This window comes from Schistocerca nitens, chromosome 1 (genome assembly GCF_023898315.1).
Source record: "Schistocerca nitens isolate TAMUIC-IGC-003100 chromosome 1, iqSchNite1.1, whole genome shotgun sequence".
NCBI lineage: Eukaryota > Metazoa > Arthropoda > Insecta > Orthoptera > Acrididae > Schistocerca > Schistocerca nitens.
The window spans coordinates 219895152-219906123 of record NC_064614.1 but is presented as its reverse complement, the minus strand read 5'-3'; the positions used below and the strand labels follow the sequence as shown (position 1 = coordinate 219906123).

Sequence of the window (10972 nt, the reverse complement as noted above, 5' to 3'; positions counted from 1 at the left end):
AACAGTTTTTGTTCCTTGGTTCACTAGAACGTTCTTTCGCAGGCTCTTAACAACGGATTGAGAGTTTTTAACGCAACTGCTATCTTTTAAATTTAGATGCCTGTGGAAGTAAATCCGAAAAATGCCCTGTTTGAAGACTATGCCCTGTCATACACAAAATTCTGACCTACCATTCTACGATCTGACTGCAGAATGATACAGATAATTTCCTAGGCAGCTAACAGTTATTTTATCGACGTTACAACTAATAATGCTCGAAGCAAAACGAAAACTGAGATAAAATGAACATGTGCAACCAGTTGCATCCCAAGAGTGTACGAGGGTTGGAACTTTAGTAGTGGCAACTAATTACTCACAGCTCGTCCAAAATAAATACGTGTTTCAAAGTTTTACTGACCTTCAAAGTAGTCACCAGCATTGTGTATAGCCCGTTGCCAACGATGAGGAAGTCGTAGGATACTCTTAGCAGTGCCAGTTGTGTTGATAGTTCATGCGGCGCGTCTATTGCCCGACGAATTTGTAGCAATTCTGAAGCGAATGCCTTGAAGTGTTTCCTTCAGTTTAGAAATCGAGTTTAACTTGCTATGTAAGGGAGTACAGTAGGTGGTGTAGCACTTAGCAGCCCCATCAGTCAAACAAATCAGCAACAGCTTGCACTGTACGTGCCTGAGCATTACCCTGCAAAATGATGGTCAGCTCCTTCAGAAATTGTCATCACTTCTGTCTCTATGCTGTTCATTTTTGGAACACAACATACGACCAGCTTAGAGAAAGAAGTAATGACAATTTCTGCAGGATCTGACCATCATTTTGCAGGACAATGGTCAAGCGCGTACAGCGTAAGCTGTTGCTGATTTGTTTGACTGATGTGGCTGCTAAGTGCTATTACCACCTACTGCACTCCCCTGACTTAAGTCCTCGTGAGTTCAACTCGATTTCTAAACTGAAGGAAACACTTCACGGTATTCGCATCAGAACTGCTACAAATGCATCCGCGCCACTCGAACTGTCAACACAACTGGCACTGCTAAGAGTATCCTACGACTTCCACATCGCTGGCAACGGGCTATACACAACGCTGGTGACTACTTTGAAGCTCAGTAAAACTTTGAAACTCGTATCTATTTTGTTCGAGCAGTAAATAAACAGATGCCACTATTAAAGTTCCAACCCTCGTATTTCCTGCAAGCAAGCCAAACAGAATGTTACCTGTTTTGTTGGCAGAAGAGCCAACACCGTGTTACTAGAGGAGGCCGAAATGCACGCGTTTTAGCTCACGCAGGCTGGCGTGAGGAGGGAAGAACTATACTGACGTGAGGTCTGGAACATGACAAGGAATTAGAATTCAGAAAGCGGACGTAAGTAGTTTGATACTTAACTTTAATCCATTAATGATGAACGTCGCTCTTGACGGTACACGATTCACAATATTATCTGTTCAGGATACATAGTAACTGAATATGGCGCCTTGCTAGGTCGTAGCAAATGACGTAGCTGAAGGCTATGCTAAACTGTCGTATCTGCAAATGAGAGCGGATGCAGGCAGTGAACCATCGCTAGCAAAGTCGGCTGTACAACTGGGACGAGTGCTAGGGAGTCTCTCTAGACTAGACCTGCCGTGTAGCGGCGCTCGGTCTGCAATTACTTATAGTGGCGACACGCGGGTCCGACGTATACTAACGGACCGCGGCCGATTTGAAGGCTACCACCTAGCAAGTGTGGTGTCTCGCTGTGACACCACATTACCATCTCACCATACAGCAACTCTGCAACCTGAGGCACTCAAACGACGCTAGTCCTACTTGAACGGGAGCAGTTGACTTCCGGTATACTTCAAAGATAATCCAAAACTGACCAAACTTTTGCAACCAATCTATATTCAGAAGAGCATCTGTTCAGTGTGTCTGTAATCACCATTATGTAAAGGAACTGAAACGTGAAAAGCAGCGAACTGAAATATCAAAGTGATAAAGTAACAGCTTTCGAGCTCTATGTTAAATATTACACTCCTGGAAATTGAAATAAGAACACCGTGAATTCATTGTCCCAGGAAGGGGAAACTTTATTGACACATTCCTGGGGTCAGATACATCACATGATCACACTGACAGAAGCACAGGCACATAGACACAGGCAACAGAGCATGCACAATGTCGGCACTAGTAAAGTGTATATACACCTTTCGCAGCAATGCAGGCTGCTATTCTCCCATGGAGACGATCGTAGAGATGCTGGATGTAGTCCTGTGGAACGGCTTGCCATGCCATTTCCACCTGGCGCCTCAGTTGGACCAGCGTTCGTGCTGGACGTGCAGACCGCGTGAGACGACGCTTCATCCAGTCCCAAACATGCTCAATGGGGGACAGATCCGGAGATCTTGCTGGCCAGGGTAGTTGACTTACGCCTTCTAGAGCACGTTGGGTGGCACGGGATACATGCGGACGTGCATTGTCCTGTTGGAACAGCAAGTTCCCTTGCCGGTCTAGGAATGGTAGAACGATGGGTTCGATGACGGTTTCGATGTACCGTGCACTATTCAGTGTCCCCTCGACTATCACCAGTGGTGTACGGCCAGTGTAGGAGATCGCTCCCCACACCATGATGCCGGGTGTTGGCCCTGTGTGCCTCGGTCGTATGCAGTCCTGATTGTGGCGCTCACCTGCACGGCGCCAAACACGCATACGACCATCATTGGCACCAAGGCAGAAGCGACTCTCATCGCTAAAGACGACACGTCTCCATTCGTCCCTCCATTGACGCCTGTCGCGACACCACTGGAGGCGGGCTGCACGATGTTGGGGCGTGAGCGGAAGACGGCCTAACGGTGTGCGGGACCGTAGCCCAGCTTCATGGAGACGGTTGCGAATGGTCCTCGCCGATACCCCAGGAGCAACAGTGTCCCTAATTTGCTGGGAAGTGGCGGTGCGGTCCCCTACGGCCCTGCGTAGGTTCCTACGGTCTTGGCGTGCATCCGTGCGTCGCTGCGGTCCGGTCCCAGGTCGACGGGCACGTGCACCTTCCGCCGACCACTGGCGACAACATCGATGTACTGTGGAGACCTCACGCCCGACGTGTTGAGCAATTCGGCGGTACGTCCACCCGGCCTCCCGCATGCCCACTATACGCCCTCGCTCAAAGTCCGTCAACTGCACATACGGTTCACGTCCACGCTGTCGCGGCATGCTACCGGTGTTAAAGACTGCGATGGAGCTCCGTATGCCACGGCAAACTGGCTGACACTGACGGCGGCGGTGCACAAATGCTGCGCAGCTAGCGCCATTCGACGGCCAACACCGCGGTTCCTGGTGTGTCCGCTGTGCCGTGCGTGTGATCATTGCTTGTACAGCCGTCTCGCAGTGTCCGGAGCAAGTATGGTGGGTCTGACACACCGGTGTCAATGTGTTCTTTTTTCCATTTCCAGGAGTGTATAAGACAGAGTCCCATATCGTTGGCTGGATGAGCCGTTTCCAGAAGCCCGCGACAGGGCTGTGGTACTGAAAGCTACCCTTACTAGATGACTGCTCGACTTCATACAGAGAAACCACGCAGCTATGACAGTAGGCACAGAAGCATAGTTAGATAAGAGAGGGATGAGATGGCGTGCTCCCGCAGGCAGCAAGTGGCACGAGCGACGCAAGCTGCTGACGCCGGCCTTCCACTTCCGCATCCTGGACGACTTCGTGGACGTGTTCGCCGAGCAGAGCGCGCTGCTGGTGCGACGCCTCGCCGCCGAGGAGGGCGGCCACCCCTTCAACGTCTTCCCCTACGTCACCCTCTGCACGCTCGACATCATCTGCGGTACGTACAACTTAGCCCACAAAAACACAAGTCTAAGTGGCACCTTTCTTATCGTAAATCTTTCAAGATATGTGAGATACGAGGGCTATCCACAAAGTACATTACGTTTTCGTTTGTGTCCGTTAGGGGCGGGGCTAGCGCGGCCATCTTGGTGTCGTGGCACTCCGCCGCTCAGTCGGCATCCTGCCGTGCTAGTGAGAGGTTTGTGCTGTACTCCGTTGAGTTACTGTGACAGTTTGAAATGTCAGCGTTAATTGATAATGCCACGAAGTGTGAAGTGCGTGCTGTAATAAGGTTTCTGACTGCAAAAAACTGTACACCGATAGAAATCTATCGGCAGCTTTGTGAAGTGTATGGGGACAACATAATCACTGAAGGTGGAGTGCGTCAATGGGTCATAAAATTTAAAAATGGCCGAACTAACGTCCACGACGAAGAGCGAAGTGGAAGACCCAGCATAGTGACTGCCGAACTTGTCGAAAAAGTCGATTCCGCGGTCCGTGAAAACCGTAACAATAACGGAACTCTCTATGAGTTTTCCACAAATTTCACGAAGTTTGTTGCACGAAATCATTACCGAAAAGCTTGGTTACCACAAGTTTTGTGCAAGATTGATACCAAAAATCTTGACAGAGATTCACAAAAATCAGCGAATGGCTGCAGCGTTAACGTTTTTGGACGCTTACGAGAAAGATGGCGACTCATTAGTCGACCGCATCGTTACTGGTGACGAAACACGGGTTAAGCATGTGAACTGCGAGACAAAATTGCAGTCAATGCAGTGGGGGCATACAAATTCCCCCAAAAACCCAAGAAATGCATGCAGACAATGTCGGCAAGGAAGGTGATAGCGACTGCCTTTTGGGACAGAAAAGTTGTGATTTTTGTGGATTTCCTGGAAAGAGGCACCACAATAAACTCTCAAAGGTATAGCCAAACTCTGCACAACCTCAGAAGAGCAATACAAAAAGAACGAAGGGGAAAGTTGGGCTCAAAGATCTTGCTGATTCACGACAACGCCCGGGCCCACAAGGCAAATGCCACTCGTGAAGTTCTCGAATCTTTTAAGTGGGAGTTGTTTCCTCATCCGCCGTACAGTTCCGACCTGGCACCGAGCGACTTCCACTTATTCCCAGCAAGGAAGAAGTGGTTGGCTATGCAGCGTTTTGATGACGACGCACAGCTTCAAGAAGAGGTAACCACGTGGTTGAAGGCGCAGGCGGCCGAATTTTACGACGAAGGAATTTCCAAACTCGTCCATCGCTACGATAAGTGCCTTAATTTAAATGGCAAGTATGTAGAAAAGTAGTATTTAAGTGTGGCTTTCATCTGTATATAATAAAAGAAATTTCCAGTAATTTATTTATTTTTAATTCCAAAACGTAATGTACTTTGTGGATAGCCCTCGTATACTGAATATACGAGGGTTGGAATTTAAACAGTGGAAAACAATTTATTCACAACCGATACAAAAGAGTTACATGTTTGCACCTGTTACTGTGCTTCAAAGTAGTCACCAGTGTTGTGTAGAACCCGTTGACAGCGAAGTGGAAGGCGTTGTATACCGTTAGCAGGGCCTGTTCTGTTGATGGCGCGAATGGAGCTGTCTACTGCCTGTCGAATCTCTGGAACAGTTCTGAAGCGAATGGCACGAAGTGGTTCCTTCATCTTCGGAATCAAATCAAAGTCACAAGGACTTAAGTCGTACCACTTTTCGTTTTTGGGGCATCACGTGAGAACTGCTTTGCGGAAGAAGCGGCGACACTTTCTGAGCAATCCACCCATCATTTTCCACGACAATGCGCGGGCGCATACAGCCAAAGCTGTGGCTGCTCTGTTCGGTCGATGGGACTGGGAAGTACTGTATCATTCACCATACTCCCCGGACTTAAGTCCTTGTGACTTTGATTTGATTTCGAAGATGGAGGAACCACTTCGTGGCATTCGCTTCAGAACTGTTCCAGAGATTCAACAGGCAGTAGACCGCTCCATTCACACTATCAACTACGCCTCCCACATCGCTGGCAACGTGTTCTACACAACGCTGATGACTACTTTGAAGAACAGTAACAGGTGCAGACATGTAACTCTTTTGTATCGGTTGTGAATAAATAGTTGCCACTATTCAAGCTCCAACACTCGTATATTCTTAAAAAATGGTTCAAATGGCTCTGAGCACTATGGGACTTAACTTCTGAGGTCATCAGTCCCCTAGAACTTAGAAGTACTTAAACCTAACTAACCTAAAGAAATCACACACATCCACGCCCGAGGCAGGATTCGAACCTGCGATCGTAGCAGTTGCGCGATTCCAAACTGAAGCGCCTAGAACCGCTCGGCCACCCCGATCGGCTTATATTCTTATCTCCGTATCATATTCTTATCATAAATGTTTCAAGATCTGCCATATATAAGGAATATATAGAAAAAATTCGTGCGACATAATGAAAGTTGGTAGACGTGTTTCTACGTCTGAAAGATAATGTCTCTTCGAATTTAGCGCCAGTTACATAAAAGTGGCGCTTGTAGCGCCACTGTGACGATCCAAATCAGGTTTGCTTTAAATATACGCTGCGCCGGTCGTGAGCGTTTATTACAAAGACCAACGAAAAAAAATTTTTTTATAATTTTTTTGCTTTGATAGCTGATCTTTATAGATTTTTTGAGCTCAGTCCAAATCTAGCCTTAGTTTTTTTGTATTACCCATAGTTTTCGAGCAATATGCTTTTTATTATATAGTATAAAAGTCCTTCGCTATACGGTAAACGGGGATTAATGAAACGCTTTGTTACAACATAAGCATGGTTTGAATTTACAGTAAGTTACTTAAAACAATGATATGTGTTAGTAGAGGTTTCACTTGTCAGCTGGAATTGGTTTGTATTTTCTTTCTCTTTTTTCTTTGAAGCTTCTTGTGTAGCTTTTTCTACGATGAGTCGCTTGCTGAACTTGTCAATCAAGTGACCAACAGTAGTTCCCCATCAAGTTGATCTTCCAGCGGCCTTGATAGCGTTTTTCCATCATTTAATGTCCTGGTGAAAACGCTCTCCCTGCTCCTCACTAACATCTCCCATATTGACCGGGAAGCAATCAAGGTGACTCGTCAAAAAGTGAACTTTCAGACTCAGTAAACATCCTGAAGCTGTAAACTTCTTTAACATTGTAGCTATAATAGAAACATATTCTGGGTCTTTTTCATGTCCAAAGTACTTTGTAACGACTTGCTTGAATGATACCCATGCTTCTTTCTCATTTAAGGTCATTGTGGATTCAAAGTTAACATCAAACATCACTTTTCTAATGTCAGCTCCGAAAAAGACGCCTTCTTATAGTTTAGCTTCTGAAAGGTGTGGAAACTTTTGGCAGATACTTAAAACATGGCCCATCTTTAGGCAAAGCCTTTACAAACTGTTTCATTAGGCCTCACTTTATATGCGGAGGTGATAGGAGTACGTTTTTTGGTTCTACAAGGTTTTTGCGTAGAATGTTCTTCTCGCCAGGTTTTAAAGACTCCCTCACAGGCCAGTTCTTTCTGCACCAGTGTTGATCCCTAGCCCTACTGTCCCATTCACACAAGAAACATGCAAATTTGGCAAAGCCACCTTGCTGACCAAGGAGCATGCATGTTACTTTTAGATCGCCACATATCATCCAACCAAGGGCAGAATAGCGTATTTTATTTAGCACTATTTCTAGGTTTTCATAGCTTTCTTTCATATGCACAGAATGTCCAACAGGTATAGATGCATACATATTACCATTGTGCAATAAAACAGCCTTTAAACTACTTTTGGATGAATCAATAAACAGCCTCCGCTCTTCCTTTTTATATTCAATACCAAATTCGTTCATCTGACCGGGAATGTCTGAGCAGTACACTAAATCACCTTCTTGTTGAAAAAAAAAACTGGAAAGATGCTGCTATCTGTTTCTATACATGTATATGTTGGTTCCAACGGCCAATAAGTTCTTTTTTTTTACCTAGAGCCAAGCAATTCAGCTTTTTCTTTCGTTAAGGCCAGATCCCAAACCAAATCGTTAAGCTCGAACTGAGTAAATAATTTGGGCTCTAGACTTTCTGTATTACAATGGATTTCATCATCATCTGGTTCATCTAAATCACATTGTACATCAGAAAATACTTCTGTTGGAATAGAATTTAAATCATCTGGTGGTTCAGTAACTGGCAAATCTACACCATTCCCTAGAGGCCGGATGGCGGACGGAAGTTAGGGTAGCTTATTTGTTACCTTCTTGTTTTTCGAATTATGACCAGTAATATCAACACTGCAAAAGTAGCAATCATCGTAATCATTTCTTGGTTCCCTCCATATCACAGTAACAGTAAATATAAAGTTTTTTTCTCCTTTTTGGACCATTTTCTCAGATCTTCAACACACACATAACATACCTTATGTGGCGCCCAAGATTTATCTTGATCACCAAGTTCAGATCCAAAGTATGATAGATAAACCTTTCTCACAAAATCTGTAATGTTTCTTTGGTGTTTTTTAATCACAAATTCACCACAAATATAGCAAAAACTGTCAGCAGAGTTTTTACAACCGCGATTAGACATTTTACTGGGCACATGTACAGGAAACAGGGAAGTGAGGTTGACAGTAAACAAAACACCATCTGTTAACATAAAAATACAATCGACCTTTTTTGCCAGGAAATGTTTTTCAGCAGTGCTACCAACGTCATCTACATTCATTACACCTCCTTCTTAAATTATTTTAACTATATAACAGCTGTTAAATTCTTTAAAAAATCGCTTATTTAATAAATTTAACTGTAAAATGTGAAGAAATGGTGCGTGATGCAGTTTTTTTTTAAGTATCATATTTGGATTTCCCACCCTAAAAAACATAGGAATAAGTTATTTTCAGCAAAAAAGTTTTTCCATCGCTGGCCTGTGTTACCTTTGAGACTGGACGTAGTGAGTTGATGTTAGTGAAGAATGCTTTTAAGGCGACAAATACGCCATTCTCAACACGTCACTGAGTTTCAACGAGGTCGTGTAATAACTCTACGAGAAACTGGATGTTTCTTCTCCGATATTGTAGAAAGACTTCGGAGGAATGATTGCTGGCAGCGGTGGTCACGAGAATATACAGCCACAAGAGGACCGGGCTCTGGACGGCCACATGACACTACCGAGAAGGAAGACCACTGTGTACGGAATATGGCTCTGGCGCATCTTACTCCATCTGCAGAAGCAACTTGAGCGGCAGTTGGCACCATAGTCACGCAACGAACTGTTACATATCGTTTACTTCAAGGACAGCTCCGAGCCAGACGCCCTGCAGCGTGCATTCCACTGATCCCAAACCACCGCTATTTGCGACTTCAGTGGTGTCAAACGAGAGCTTATTGGAACTCAGGATGGAGGTGTGTTGTGACTTCCAATTAAAGCTGGTTCTGCCTCGGTGCCAGTGATGGCGGTGTGTTGATTAGAAGGATGACAGGTGAGCGCCTGCAACCAACGTCTCCGTGCTAGATACACCGGACCTATACCTGAGATTTCGTATGACAGCAAAAGCACTCTAGTTGTTATCTCACGCAGCTTGATCGCAACTTTGTACGTCGGTTTAGTGATTCGACTTGTTGAGCTGCCACTCATGAACGGAATGCGAAGGCTCTTCTAGCAGGATAATTCTCGGCCACATACCACTGCTCTACAGCGTGTTGACATGTTGCCTTGGCTTTCTCGCTCGCCAGATTTGTTTCCAATCGAGCACATCGGACAACAACTCCAGCGTCGGCACAAACCGACATCCGGCACCTGTATAGTATAAACATGCACGTTTGCATGTTTGCATTCAACATTCTGGCGGTTGTATCGGTTATTAATGTTCCATCAGTTCACATTTGCAACCGTTTATCTCGCACTTACATTAACTGTGATCTTGCAATGCTAATTACTCAAATATCTTACCGAGATGAATGTATTCCCGAAATTTCATTACCCTATTTCGTGTCGCAATTTTCTTCCGTCATTATATTAATAAATTACTTTTGAATGCATTACGGGAACAGCAGTGATCAATGTCTTATAAATAGTTACTATTAAAAACAGTCTTGATCACGATTTATTTAACAAGGTGACCGGTTTCGACCACTACTGTGGTCATCTTCAGACCTATAAGTTGTATACAAAGCTCTAATTAGAGGGCTACATACATTAAAGAAAATAAATAAAGTTATAAAGCTATAAAACGTTGAATTACCATTGAGTAGGAACCTCTTTCTGTTGGAGAATCACTACTGGAGAAACCAGTGCACGTCTTACTATATATAATGGAGGCTCCACCCACTTCTGACTGCATGATGTAATTATTAACCAATGAGTTATAAGTCGAATTACAATTTAAAATTTCTTAGTTAAAAGAACATTGTCAAGAATAAGAAATAAATACACACTAAACTTAGCTCATTAAACAGCTATTGTCAATTAAGAAGCGTTAAAAATATTTAAATATGTAGGAAAATGAACTTCGGTTTGGCAGTACATGGGTTGCCCTCTCAAGGCCTGTCAGTGAACCATTTGGAACCACTGGTTGCTATGGTCAAGTTAGACGCCGTTGCAAAGATGAAGCAGCAGGCTTTTTTCACTGAAGTTGTTGTAAAGTCGATAGTCGAACTAGTGGTTGCCATGGTGAGGACAAACGCCAGTGCAAAGATGTGGCAGCAGGCTTCTTTCCAACGAAGTTGTTGCGAAGTAGAATGGCAGAGACTGTGGCGTCAGACGATGTATTATTGAGCAGCAACTTGTCTTTATTGAAACGAAAAGAGTAAGCTACAATAATCTGTAGCTGACATGTATACTACATGCTGCACAAATACGATACGACGTAGTTGTCCGTATATATGAAATATTATCTATGAAGTTGATATGTAGATTACATGTGCCATGTTTTTTTAAGCATTGCTATTCCTCAAGTTATATGCCAGTCATATAAGTAAATAAAAATGAAAGAATTTAAAATTATAAAATTATGAGCCAGTGTCAAAAATAAAATGATGTGAATTAGCAATATGCAGTTCAATAGAAAGAGGTTCCTACTCAATGGTAATTCAACGTTTTATAGCTTTATAACTTTATGTATTTTCTTTAATGTATGTAGGCCTCTAATTAGAGCTTTGTATACAACTTATAGGTCTGAAGATG

The 10972-nt window shown here is 44.1% G+C and overlaps 1 protein-coding gene across 1 annotated transcript in view; it reads left to right on the top strand.

Moving 5' to 3' along the window:
- LOC126237430 (cytochrome P450 4c3) overlaps window positions 1-10972 on the top strand; it is a 348050-nt gene that overhangs the window by 69765 nt on the left and 267313 nt on the right. Inside the window, exon 4 of the mRNA XM_049947583.1 lies at window positions 3617-3798. Coding sequence (XP_049803540.1) covers window positions 3617-3798 — 182 coding nt within the window. The remainder of the gene's footprint in view (window positions 1-3616; window positions 3799-10972) is intronic.